A 14835-nucleotide genomic window follows, 5' to 3' on the forward strand; every position below is an offset into this window, starting at 1 on the left:
CTAGTCAAAATAGGACGTCTAAGATAGAATCGCGGGCCCAAGACATAGTCAAATCGATCTATCCATCTATCAGTGTGGCGACACTGTTACAACAAATGTCGATACAGGGAATGCAATGGTCAGTTTGGACATACATTCAAATATGATCATGCATCAGTAGCATTGTCATGGGTCCTCATACTCCTGTTTATTTATGTTGACGTTGCATTTGAGACATTTAAAACAAATAAAATGTCTCTTGCAAAAAGGCGCTGAGTAATACAAGTGAACTCTATTCGTGGGCAAGGATCAGGAAGTTCTGTCTTTCCACAAATCCTGCTGTGGTTCCATGGAATTTTAGGATCACGCTGGTGACAATGTCGGGCAGCTTCTGGATAAAAACATAGTTAATTCAATGTTAAGGACAAGATATTTCTGTAATGTGAAGCGATTGCTGTTAAATGGTCATATTCACACTATTTGGTTTTCTTCTGTGTTCAAACAAACTATAGCGACCCTGATCAGCGTTGCCAGCTCAGGCATTCTGACGACAGGTAATGCAAAGGTAGGAGCGTCTTCTAAGGTGGTTCATAAATCATCATGCAGAACACCAAACACTCATATAATTTCATAAAGTGGCATGCACATAGCAGGTCGTAAAATGGAGTGACCTCCCTTAGTGATTACAGTCCAAACTCCGTCCCGGCCCTCGTTACCCTCCCGGTATAATAGAGAGCTCTGCTATGTTCAACTATGTTTACTGTTATCAACTTCGAGGAAAAACTACATTATTCTCAAAACTTCCAGGTAGCACTTCCTAAAGGACTGTGAGGAGCTTAATTGTTCACCTAAAAATACACGGGAACAATCTGATATCGTTCAAAAATCTTCAAATAGCAAATTCCCTTCCACCGCTTTACCCACATGAACTAGAAATGTAGGAGACAAGTGACACCGGCTTATCTGTTTCATATTTAGATCTTTAAATTTGCATAAAGGGTTTTGTCGTTTTTATTTACTGTTGTCGTTTCGAGATACTTCACAAGGCAACCTTTTCAATAAGGCGATATAACTTTGGGGATTGTCTTCTCCCAACGGACTTGCATCGTATCAACTAGTCCAGTGAGGACAGAATAAATATCGGATGACATCGTCGCATTGCCTGCTTCTGACACTGATTTTTCGATTCAAGAAAGGACACTGCTTCATATAATTTGCTGAACAACAAAAGTTCCTGTGACATTGAATAAGATTTATTGCAAAGTTATGTTTTTTTACCAAATCTGAAACGGATTCGGTTTGGAACAGATAAAAGACTCCTGTAAGTGTTCGAATAGTTTAATTTGCCATACTGACTTCAGAAAAAGCGTGATTTCCTAAAATAACATGGACATGCCAAAATATCAATTTACAAATCAATAGGCTGTGTGTCCACCTCTCCAAGCGACCCGTGAAGATTCCGGGGTAGAATAGGTCTTCAGCAACCCATGCTTGCCGTAAAAGGTGACTATGCTTGTCGTAAAAGGCGACTAACGGGATTGGGTGGTCAGGCTCGCTGGCTTGGTTTATGCATGTCATCGATCCCAATTGCGTAGATCGATGCTCATGATATTACTGGAATATTGCTGAGTGCGGCGTTAAACAACCAACCAACCAACCAGCCTCTCGTTGCGATGCAAGCAACACATCTTCGTCTCATGGAATGGGCCAGGCGTCGCACAAAGTTCCGTGGGATATCTGTCCATATCCGCTGGAGCATGTTTCGAAGTTCCTGGAGTGTGTGTGGAACACGTGGTAGCGCTGTCCATTGAGATTTCCCTCTACCGCTATCAAACGGGTCCTCTGTCTTGAAGTAATCCCACCCAATACCATAACGCTGCCGCCACCGAACCGATCTTCTTCCATGACACAATGATTGACGTAACGTTCACCTCGACGCGGGTACACTCGAATCCGTCCATCGCTGTGGCTGAGGTGAAAACGAGACTCGTCGGTGAATAGAACGTGTTCCCACTGCATGGCCGTCCAGCGTAGACGTGCTTGACGGTGGTTTCCTGTCAAAATGGGACGACTGGCTCGTCCTCTGGCTACAATCCCTGCACATCCGAGGCGACGACGTACGGTTTGTGAAGATATTCGTCGAAGGCCAGGGATGCTTCTGCAGTCACTGTTGCTGGCTGGAATCGATTTCGTAGGTGTGTTGTTCGAATCCAGTTGTCTTGTCGATTACTGGTTATGCGTGACCTGCCACTCCGAGGATGGTCTCTGACTGCATTCGGCTTTTGCCAACGTTGCCATAAATGGTGTTTCTGTGGACGTTAAATTGTCTTGCAACACCACGTTGACTTGTTTCTGCCTCAAGCATACAAAAGGTTCAGAGAAGCTCATTTCCTAATGTTGAATAATTGCGTTATTTTGTTGTTTTTCTGAGTGGTTGTTGTCAGCACGACGCTAAACAATGCATATGGAATCCCGTTAACGCACATGTTTTTATACCCATTCTTGGGGAGTGAAATGAATGAGGCTTGTATGGAATGCATGCTTTTCTGTAGCAGTTGCGTTTTGTGACTTGATTCCATACATATACTACAATATTGAAAACCAACCTTTACATGTTTGAAAAATACACTAAAATATTGGTGTCACAGGAACTTTTGTTGTTGAGTATACATTCGACTGTGACAAATTCTGGACATTCGTGATTGCACTGACCGATGTAATAGGACCTATTCTACATTGCTGCTGCAACTTATTTGACCCTCATTTGTATTGCCTTTGACCCGTGAAGACTCCGGGGTAGAATAGGTCTTCAGCAACCCATGCTTGCCGTAAAAGGTGACTATGCTTGTCGCAAAAGGCGACTAACAGGATCGGGTGGTCAAGCTCGCTGACTTGGTTGAACATGTCATCGATCCCAATTACATGGATCGATGCTCATGATTTTAATCACTGGATTCTCTGGTCCAGACTCTAATATTTACAGACCGCCGTCATATAGCTGGAATATTGCTGAGTGCGGCGTTAAACAACAAACCAACCAAATGTATTGCCTTTTATGATTGTAATCCTGATCATGTATGTTTCAATACAATAAGTTAATTACTCAATTACTTCTAGATGAGATATATATTGGCTTTCTAGTCCAACGTTTGTCTATAACAATGCACAAACTGAAGAAACAACACATAGTCCTAGTGATGATGACTTACAGATGTGAATAGATGATTTGCAAGTCATTCCATGGGGCTTGACTTTGAGGTTGGTGTCCGATCATTTGTTTGAGAAATGACTTATTTCCAGAAAGAAAATGGAAAACAATCAGTTTTTCCCCGTCGTTTTCACACCACCAACCCTCCCCCGTCTGGCTGCGTATTTCACAAAATATTAGTTATATGGCTCATGTGAAAAAATACCTTAACATCTGGAATGAAAAAGTTTCCATTTGTCACGATCTCTGGATGCCCAGCAACCCAAACTTCTGTAATCCTTGAATTGTAGAACCAAACAATCTTCAATGAGCTCTTGACTGTTATAGGGGGGATGCGAATCTCATCAATGTAAAGTCGGCGACCGAGATAAAACTTCAAAAGCAAAGCAATGTTTCGGGATTAGTAAGATGTGATATTTATCACAAACCTGATGATTTTTTAAGCACTGTACAGATATAATATATACATATATATATGAAACAGGTAAGAATTGATCTTCGGGAACCCATGATTGTCATAGGAGGTAACAAACGGAAACCGGTGGTCAGACTCGCTTACTTGTTTGAGGCATGTCATCGTATCCCATTTGCGTAGATCGATGCTCAAGGTGTCAATCACTGGGTTGTCTTTTTCAGACTCCATTCTCCATTATTTACAATCTCCAATATATTTATACAATATATATTGCAAGTTTTGGCAACTTTAGAGATATAAATTGCTTAACAGTTTAACGAGAACACTTGCCAAGCGTGTTGATTTTCCATATTCCCTAAACTTCCAATGTTTAGGTAAAGTTTGAGAGAGATTGACAGAGATTTTTCTATCACAAAATGGAAGAATGCCATGATATGATAAAGAGGTTATCACGCCTGTGTATTTTGGGATGGTAAGTAGTTGGTTGGTTGGTTGTTTTACGCCGCACTGAGGAATATGTCAGCTATATGACGGCGGTCTGTAAATAATCTAGTATGGACCAGACAATCCAGTGATTAATATCATGAGCATCGATCCACGCAATTGGGATCGATGACACGTATCAACCAAGTCAGCGAGCCTGACCACCCGATCCTGTTAGTCGCCTTTAACGACAAGCATAGTCGCCTTTAACGACAAGCATAGTCGCCTTTTACGGCAAGCATGGGTTGCTGAAGACCTATTCTACCCCTGAATCTTCACGGGTCGGGATGGTAAGTATCTTGTATCAGGAAACAAGACAATAGATTAAGCTCGCCAAGGCTCGTTAAAAACAATGTATCATTCCTAATCCTATTACAGGATATTGACCATCCTCAAACACACCCGCGTGATAACACACATTATAAATATGTATATGATGTTATCTTTTCTAATCTTAGCACAGACATCAAAGAAATCTTGACTCATGACACCAATGCATTGAATATCTATTGAGGATGCAGGGCAATTACTTACAGTTATGTATTGAGGATTCGTATCAAAACTGAACCAATTTGGGGCTGAAACCATCAGGATGCCACTGGAACATAAGAAACATGTCATTCACGATTGAGTCTTCATCCCAAGTTGTAGGGGAAAATGGTTTATTCGGTGACTGCAAATGAATAACACTGACGTTAAAAACAATGACGCTGGCCCATTTCGATAACCTGCCTTGTATTTATGTAATACAATTTGCCTTACCCCCATTATAGTGGAATAAGGTATAGTTTTGTCCTGAACTATTATAGTTGAAGCATGACGACGCTTGGTTTATAATAGCTCAGGGCAAAACTATACTTTATTACACTAGACACACGGATAGAGCAAGCTTATTACTTTTCTAAGATGCCGAATTTCAGACTATTATTGTGTTTTATTCAAGTTTGATAAAAATGGGATATGCAGTGCCTTAAAGTGAAAACCCTCGGACAGGTCCAACTGACGGGCTGTTTGTGCCCCGACAAATAGCATAATAAAACACGACTAAATTATTAGTTTATAGATTCAGATTATGGTTCAGCCTGTGATTATCCAAAACCAAATGCAGAAATAAGAAGGATTCATATACAAGTTTGTATAATAACTTGCTTCAGTCTAATCATGTGACTCGAAACATTCCGCAAATTGCAGAGCCGAACTACCGACAACGGTCGGGATCCATGAAGATCCAGGGTAGAATAGGTGTACAGCAATCCATTCTTGCTGTAAAAGGTGACTATGCCTGTCGTAAGAGGCGGCTAACGGGATCGGATTTTCAGGCTCGCATACTTGTTGAAGCATGTCATCGATCCCAATTGCGTGGATCGATGCTCATGATGTCAATCAGTGGATTGTCTGTCCCAGACTCCATTATTTACAGACCGCCGTCATATAGCTGTAATATTGCCGAGTGTGGCGTTAAACAACAAACCAAAGCAAACAAAAACCACAACGGTCGGTGTCGCTGGTTATTATGATAATGCCCTAGACGTAGGAGATGAGATGAAGTGAAATGGGGTTTAACGTCGCGTCCAAGATTATTGCATTAAAAAAAGCGTGTGTGTGTGTGAGTGTGTGTGTGTGTGTGTGAGTGTGAGTGTGAGTGTGAGAGAGAGTGTGAGAGAGAGTGTGAGAGAGAGTGTGTGAGAGTGTGTGAGAGAGAGAGAAAGTGTGTGAGAAAGTGTGTGAGAAAGTGTGTGAGAGAGAGTGTGAGAGAGAGTGTGAGAGAGTGTGTGAGTGAGTGTGTGTGAGTGTGTGTGAGTGTGTGTGAGAGAGTGTGTGTGTGTGAGTGTGAGAGATGCTGATAGGGGATGTCAAAGAAGAAGGCACCTTTTCTTAATTTGTTCATGTTTTTCTCTTTGTTAGTCAAGTTGGCATTGCCCTGGACATTTTCATTTTCTTTTTTTGGTTCTTGTTCATTAGAATGTGTAATCGGTCTGAGAAGCAGACGTAGAGATTTGTGACTATTCTTGACGTGTTTGAGGGATATCATCAAGGGTGATCTGCTTGTCAAGTCACCCAAGATAAGGTTGTCTGGCAGCACGTTGAAACGGTAGGAACTTTGTTCCCAGGTGCCGGAGAAGGGATTGTGGCAGCTGTAGTTTGGTATGGAACTGGAACTAATTTACCTCATGATATGACAGATTTTGGGGGTATTTTATGTTGAGAATTTTAGACTCACGGCCATAAATTGCGAACACTTTGGATGAAGCGACATGGTCACCTTCGCAGTGAGTGAGTGAGTTAAGATTTAACGTCACATCGGCAGTATTTCAGCCATATCGTGACGAGAAGTATATTAATAATACACATATTTATACCAAATAAAAACCTGTCGACGAAGGACAGTAAAATAACTACATTTATCACAGATGATGTCTAAAACTAGTAGTTAGCAATAAAAATATAACATCATACGAAACAGTACAAGATAAAAATGAGCTATAGATCGCCAGCCACTGAAGAGAGATCACCATGCTAGGGTCCATGGGACCTTCGCAGTTTGGACATTTGATGGAGTCAGTTATGCAGTCGGAGGTCTCATGAGTTCCATCACAATGAACACAGACAGTTTGCGAGTGCAGAACTGAGCACCATGGCCAATTTGTTTACACTTGAAGCATCGGAGTGGATTTGGCACATATACCTCCACTCTGATGTTAAAGTAGCCAGCTTTGAAGAACTTTGGAATCTTTTGCAGATCAAAGGTGAACAAGTAAGTGTTTGTTGGTTTCAAGTTGTTAGTGAAACGCTTTACACCAGTAACACCTTGGTCTTTTCGTTCAGCCACAATCTCTTCATCGCTCATGTCAGCGAGACAACGAGCATAATCCCTAATGATACCCTGACAGGAGTTCAGTGTCGTGTGCAGGGAAAACAAAACCTCGATGTGAACACACTTCTGTAATCGATGCAAGTTAACATATTGCTGTCTGTTCGCACATTCAACCGCTACGAAAGCGCGTAACATTTTGACTACTCCGTAGGCACCTTCAATGCCCTTAGAAATAGCAAATGGGTTTAAGTTTAATGGATTGCCATCAGCAGATGCAATGACTATAAACCGAGGCCAAGAAACAGTATTAAGCAGCTTCATCGTCAGATGACATGCAGTCAGTGTGTCTACGTTTGTTATTCTTTGATGAACCAGATTGTGTGTGTAGACATGGTGTAATAATAGAATTCAACACCCTTACGCCCCACTCCCCATCCAGTTTCAACAAGGACGATGTTGCAGCCGAAGCCAGGCTGAAACATCAGGGCTACAAAGGTGTCATACTTCAGAAACTACAGACATGAAAAGCAAAGATATCGTTAGGAAGAAGTGCCAGGCTGGTTCGGTCCATGACATTGTTCCTAGGAGCAGAATTCAGAGGTCTATATAATCAGATTGCCGGAAGGCGGTGGCTCATGGGCCATAGTACTCGAGGCAAAAATAATGTTTTATAATGAAAGGGCATTGTTATGATGAACATTATTCTACCACCCGTCCAGGTGTTTAGTTGTGTTAGGCAAAAGTAACACCTGTTCCTGGCTCCAGTGTCCTCAACCACCAGAATCCCGTCCTCCATCGACACAGGGGCGCAACCCACGTCAAACAGGTTGCCCAATTCGGTCGCCTTTTACAACCAACAATGGGGGTTGATGACACATTCTTCTTTACTCCGGGTCCCCACGGGGGTATATAGTGAGCGAGTGAGTTGGATTTAAAGCAATATCCAAGGTCTGTCACATCAGGGGGACACCAGAAACTGTGTTCTCATATCGAATCTGAGTTTTCGAAGTGATGCGTTAACGATTCAACCACTAAGTTAGACTGTTTTGATATCGCCAGGTTATCCCACGTTTAGCCTGTGCAGGACTCGTATATACTATTAAGATTATGTGAGCGAACAACTTCACAGTATACCAAATAGGCTAACGTTCTATGAAAAACAATCAGAACTTACCTTGTTTCACGATGTGTGACATTTGCCACGCCCAATTCGAGGTAGCCTGTCGAGTAACAAAAAGTACAATATTGGGATACATATGAGTATGTGTGTTAATATTTAAAGTATCATCGTCTAACGATCATGCACGTGTTATATGAGTGCAATAATCATGATCGAGAAGTTAAACCCCATTTCATTTCCCCTTATTTGTATGGACATTATGTAATGGGGGTTTGTGTCAACTAAAATCAGAAATCTCACTTCACCAGCCCACATACTAAAGAGCGATAGGTAGAACATGAAATGTCGCCAGCATGTACCCCGACTTGCCATTTTATCTGAATGGTCAACAAGAAGGAAATGTGTGAGCCAATCTTAGTTTTATCATTTGAAGTAGCATCTCCATTTGCATTCCATTTTGTACTACCCAGGATTAAAATTGCCCCAAGCATCCCAAGCTAGTCGTACGAGGATACTAAGGGCGGCAACCCGTTTGCCTCAGGTTGTACCCTTCTGTAGGTGGAGGATGTGAAACTGGTTGTTGAAAGTATTTCAGCCAGGAATGAATTACTTCTTTCGAACGATATACCAGAAAGCACAATAGCAGTATTTTTAAAACTATCACTTCACTTTTGAACTTTCAGCAATTCCCAAGTCAATAAAAGATATTTATGTCAACATCAGCGTGGATATTTATTCACAAATCTACTTTGGCGTTACAATCAGTGTGGACATGGGGATAAGTCGTTCCCTAGCAACATGGTTACCTCTTCTTGCAATGAGGCTCAAGACAGCTACACGGGCTCAAACACGGAGTGCATGCAACCAAATCCTGACCACATTTGAAAAATATATTGATTCCCATTCATTGTGAAACACCTGTTACTTTAGAAATATTCCACTGCAGGTTCTGCTCTTTCACCTGTTATAAACATTAACTAAGTTCCAACATTGTGCAATACAGCCATTTCATGGAGTAAAGATGAACATATAACGATAGATGAAATTAATAAAATATACCATGTTTGTTTGTTGTTTATCGCCGCATGCAGCAATATTCCGGCTATATGACGGCGGTACATACCATGCTGAGCTAGGTGCATCAGTCTCAAAAAGATGAATATTATTGCAGCCAACATACGGTTCAGGATCACAAATGAAATTGAGGCAGTTCAGTGTGGTTCTCCCTTAAAAAATATAACTGGACATTAAAATGAAATTGGACAAAGGGGCTCACAAAAATATAATAATGAATTTGATATGTTTCAGTATTATTCTGACATATATTCACACCCAGCTGATAACTTGAGGCTCTTCCATTTTGTTGTCATCCACAGCTTGATTTCTCATTTTGTTTTTGATTGAGACAAATAAAGTTTACGATATTCCAAAGGGCAGATTTACCTTTCGTGCTGTACAAAGCATAGCCCGGTGCAGGTACAAGGTCGCTGGTGACTGGAGTGATTCGTGGACAGACACAATCCTGGTTCACCCTATTATAGAAGAAACTGATTGATCTGTTGAACTGGTTACAGTAGGTTCCACAATCTAATCTACTACCAACCCGCGCACGGCAATGTGCATCGGTCTGAATTATCTTATTCATAAAAACTTCTCTTCGTTTGAAGTAAGTTCCACTGATTCGCTCAGATGACGCAAACACCGCGCACAGGCACAAAACAACCTCGTGACAGGGAAAAGACAGAACCATTTTGATGGATTTAGAACAAACTTCTTTGACTGTCAATCTGTGTCGACTGTGTGATAGGATGCATCTGCCGCTCAATATCAGCTGTTGAGCCATCCTTAAACATGACTGGTTCCTTTACCATTTGTAAATAGGTTCTAATCAATATTTAGGTAGCATGTAGTTTTAACGAATCAGTTTACTGTGGGCGGTTCAGGGGAGAGACCACTGAGAGGATAATGCCGCAATGGCCAATATTTTGGAAAGATACGGCTCTGGGGGAGTGACCACTGCAAGTCACAATGACCATTATATTGCCCTAAAAGCACAATCAGGTCAAAACAGGTAGGAAACCTCGTTGTGCTTGTTCAAATATTTGACAATCTATTGGATCTATCATTGTTAATACTTATTTGAGAAATGCACTATACTGTTGTAAAGAGTTGGTGTCTCAATTTGCTGATTATACACTTACCTGCTAGAGATTATTTTCTGTCATAGATGCATTCATTGATACGATGATTATCATGTCATGGGCGTCATGGAGATACAGATAATTCCTACCAGCAGTATATCTATGAACATTCCGGTATGTTGCGGTACTCGTGCATTAATGTTAACTGGAAGGGAGTGTGCTGCTATCTTCGAGTTAAAATGTTTTAAAAACTAAGCCATCTGAATTTTTCATAAACTGAAAGAAGAAGACACGTGCCATTTGTATTGACAGACAGACATACATGTTTTATTGCATTTCAGGCTACATAACAAAACTTCAAATAGTTCCAAATACTTTTAGAGTTACCACTGCTCTCCTGTTATGCATATTAATGGGGTTTATGAAATGTTTTTGTCCACTGTTGATAGAGTTTCGTTTATCGTTCGATTCAAAATGTCTATTTGGCACGAAAGTAACTTCATGGATTCACTTACACTTCGTTCTTCTATTTGTGTTACATTTCCTTCTTGTGCAGCATTAGTCCCCATAAGGGGCATGTAACTCTCCCTGCAATTTGTATTCTCCAAATGTGTTATGAAGTTTTGATCAATATTTATGAGGACATTCTGTGAACAAGGTGATATCACTTATTACGTCGCCCATTGTTTATGACATTATCGCATTCAAGGACGACATCATGGCATAGCAGATTAGAGTTCCCATGAAAGTTACTGATCTTTTTTTATATTCAACGATAAACAGGTGGTTTTTTTTAAGGTGAGCCATCAATTGTAACTTAGACGTCAGGGCATCGAAAACTCAGTTTCATTGGTAAATCTAAAAGAAACACCCCAGGACCCATGTGGTAGGCCCTCCGTAACATGCTCTTTGGTTGCAGAACATATCTTATCGTAGTGTTGGTTATAGAAGATATTTCATGTGTCGAGTGAAAGCGCAACATATCATGTTTCTCTCATCGAGTGATATACATTTCCTTGAAATATGCTATTCATTATATACTTTTTGTGTAATTGTCTGAAGGAAAATTAAGTGATTTCATTACAAATGTAAAACCGTCATTGAAAATACACTCTGGTCAAGTAACCAGAATGGCGGTTTGCGAAACGTACAGTCTCGGTTGACGAGTTAAATGATAAATTTACAATTTTAAAAAAAATATTTTCATGAGAATAACACACGGTATGAAGCGATATTAACTCCATAAATGTCATTATTTTGCCTTTTCAATGTGGAGCTAATGTAAAAGGAAAGTCAACAGTTTGTGTTTGGGCCAGACTCACCCGATAAAGGGGGAACATTTCACTGAAAGTAACTGTTGGATGACAATAGTTCTGTCAAAGTGTTATATTTACAGCAGTGAAATATCAAGTGCTATGTTCACTGCAATAAGAAAAAAATAACACATTTCAGAAGGCTTTCACACTGAAATATATTAAATAAATGAGACACTTGAAGATGGCACGACAGGACCACTCCATACTACAGAAAGTCCTCTTGTCCCTTAAGTGCTGTTGGACAACAAAGGGTTACAGGCATTACTGCTAGGCTTTTAGATTAGTTCGTCCGATGTGTTTGGAGGACTGCTGTGGTAATAAAACATCATCATTCAGGTAGTACTAGAAGCCATCTCCAGGTACTTCCCTTTTAACAAACCATTTTTTATGATTTCTCATTATGCTTCCCGTTAATTAGTGTAAAATTTACATCATCATTTCAAAGCGTTACATTGTAAACGAATCGATGAGCCCGGGAACAACGGTGATATTTGAGCATCATAAACTGATTAGAGCAACATAAACTGATTAGAGCACTCAGGATTCAATAAACATGCTCTTGGATGTTCTCCCTTTGGGAATCGATAACAATGGCCATGTATGGTATTACTGAGGGTAACATACATCATATTGTCCTCATGCATGGCAGTTATAACTGCATCAAAGCTAGCATTTCTTCTCACATTACCGGAATTGAAGTAATACCTAGGGTGATACATGTTGTAAAAGTAAACACTAATATTATGAATTAGGGAAAAGCTCGCAACTCATCAGCTAATTGACAAAATGAAACTGTGTTAAATCTATTGCAGGATAATACAGGAAATAATAGGACAGAAATGCAATATGTCGAGGCAACACAAACAATATGACCAGGTATCGATACGCTAAACTTGTTTCTGTTTGTACACTTGGCTACTAATGATGGATTTATTGTTTTCTGTTCCTTGGTTCCATCAGTTTTATGGTAGTCATGTGGAGAACATTTCCAAATCGGTGAACAAAATGACATCCGATGCAATTCCCTATTGTGACTTACACATTGTATTTCCATGTTTGTCAGGAGAAGGAGTTCTTGGAAATTTTCATGAAGTTGAATTGTACCTTAAAAGTCTCAAACGTAGACACCAAAATCTAGTGCTGCTGGATGTGGAAGAAAAATCGAAAGTGATGCAGACGTTTACTACTAGCACTAGCATGAGTGCAGCGTTGACAAACCTACACCTGTGCAACCCGTTACGCATATGTCTAAATATTAAACAAATGAGGCAGTTTTACTGGTCTCTTTTATTTCTGGTTCAGGAATGTTAATGGTAGGGAATAATTGGCTATTTGATAATTATTGAACGGCATCGGATCATTGTTATACATGGATTTTAAGTTAAACTTCTTGCCAAAGTTCTAGGTTTTGATTCCGATTCATATGCAAGACGAATAGCAAGGAGTGCACATGAGAATGAATACTTCTTGACTAAATAGCCAATCCAAACATTTCACACACTGTCCAATATTTCCACGTTTTTTTTCTTCTCAGTAAATATTTGGTTTCATTTTTACAAAATTGTCCTGAACCTTTGAAGATACTACCAGCAAATTATGATTGTCGCGAAGAAGCGATTAAATGGATCGGATAGTCAAGCTTGTTGTCTTGGTAGTTGTTTAACCCTGCACTCATCAATGTTCCACCTTAATGATGGCTGTCTGTCAATAATCGAATCTGGAACAGGCAATCCACCGATGAAATAATGAGCAATGATGATACACGATCCACCAATACACCGAGCCTGACAGCAATTAAGTCATACCTCACGACCAGTATAGTTTGGTTTAGATTTATTCTAAACCCGAAATCACACGCTGCCCCAAAGAAGAACCTTTTCCCTTCTTTTAATATGTTATGTTTTGCCTCCACCGTTAATATATGCGGATCCAGTGGAAAGACACCAGTAAAGTGTTGACACTCCTAAATAAATGGAGAGATGGGGTAGCCTAGGGGTTACAACGATCGCTTGTCACGCCGAAGTCAAAGTTCGATTTCCCTAAGTCGGTACACATGTGAGACACTGGGGTAAAACCATACACACTCACTCACTCACTAAAGCTAAATCAGCCTAGAATGAATCTGCGGAGGTAAATATGTTGAAGCAGGCTTGCAGGTACCAATGTGTTTATCGGGTATTTTCAAAATGTATTTCGACAATATACAAAATTACACTTCTCCACACATTGACAAAAAATACTGTCAAAGTTACACTTAGCCTTGGGTCTGATCATTTGATATTCTGTGATGTTACCTAGAGTATGTGTGAACAAAATAACCTTTCACTGAAAACTCTTGAGAAAAATAATTGTCCTTATATACAAAAGCAAATCGTTCACAGGCCATGCTAGATGTTCTGAAAAGTGTTTTAGCATATACCTCCTTTTACTGGATTTATAAGTCCTCGTCACGATATGGCTGAAATATTGCCGATGTGAAGTTAAATTTTAAGTCACTCACTGGATGAATAATCAATTAATTGGAATGATGAAAAACGGATTGAGGGGAGTTGAGCTTGTAAACTTCAACTTGAGTAACCACTGGCTTATTGGAAATCATTCCAACAAGTTTGAGTGCACATACCATACACACAATATACGGGATAGGTATGTAACTTTACTGATACATGATAGCTCATGATACAGGTGATGATAATATCCATAATCAGTTACTGAAGCATTTGCCTGAATTATGTCTCGAGACACTTTTAATTTTTTGGACCAAATATGGACTTCAGGGAATTTTCCTCCTCCATGGCATAATGCCATTGTAGTCCCCATCCCAAAACCTGTTCGGGATCATACAGATCCCTCAAATTACCGCCCTATATCTTTGACAAGTTGCGTTTGCAAAACCATGGAACGAATGGTGAATAATAGACTAGTAAAGTATTTGGAAACCAACAATCCTATCACAAATATTCATTTTTCTTTCCGCAAAAACAGAAGCACTATTGATCATTTATTACGATTAGAATCCTTTGGTAAAAATAATATAGTTAATAAACAACACGTAGTATAAATGATCATTGATTTTAATAGCAGAACTCAACAAATCTGTGACACCACTTTTGCTCCCATACACTGATTACAAGCCAGTGATTAGATCCTATATCCGTGATCTGATGCAAAAGCAGTGGGACACTCAAGTAGGTATCAATAAATTACATGAAATAAAACCAAATATTGGTTATACCTGCTTGGGATGTCAGTCCAGATTTGAAGAGGTCATAATACGACGATGTCGTATTGGCCATAGCAGGTATACACATGAATATTTGTTGAAAGGTGAGGATCCTCCATTTTGTATCTCATTTTG

The 14835-nt window shown here is 40.0% G+C and overlaps 1 protein-coding gene across 1 annotated transcript; it reads right to left on the reverse strand.

The window, feature by feature from the left end:
- Positions 1-271: 271 nt before the first annotated feature.
- Positions 272-9770, reverse strand: LOC139447709 (uncharacterized). The gene is made up of 5 exons (XM_071229160.1): positions 9464-9770; positions 8075-8120; positions 4620-4683; positions 3393-3560; positions 272-370 (listed from the first exon to the last, which is right to left on the reverse strand). Exons 1-5 carry the CDS (start codon positions 9768-9770, stop codon positions 272-274), a joined length of 684 nt encoding a protein of 227 aa, XP_071085261.1.
- Between the last annotated feature and the right edge of the window lie 5065 nt (positions 9771-14835).

The sequence above is a fragment of the Haliotis cracherodii genome, unplaced genomic scaffold, assembly GCF_022045235.1.
Source record: "Haliotis cracherodii isolate W230 unplaced genomic scaffold, xgHalCrac1.p SCAF_7, whole genome shotgun sequence".
In the NCBI taxonomy this organism is placed as follows: domain Eukaryota; kingdom Metazoa; phylum Mollusca; class Gastropoda; order Lepetellida; family Haliotidae; genus Haliotis; species Haliotis cracherodii.

Coding starts and splice junctions, on each gene's coding strand:
- LOC139447709 (XM_071229160.1), bottom strand. CDS start 9,770: ATGGTTCTGTCTTTTCCCTGTCACGAGGTTGTTTTGTGCCTGTGCGCG. Junction 8,121..9,463: donor TGCTTTGTACAGCACGAAAG/GTAAATCTGCCC, acceptor GTTACTCGACAG/GCTACCTCGAATTGGGCGTG. Junction 371..3,392: donor TTTTCATTCCAGATGTTAAG/GTATTTTTTCAC, acceptor GTTTTTATCCAG/AAGCTGCCCGACATTGTCAC.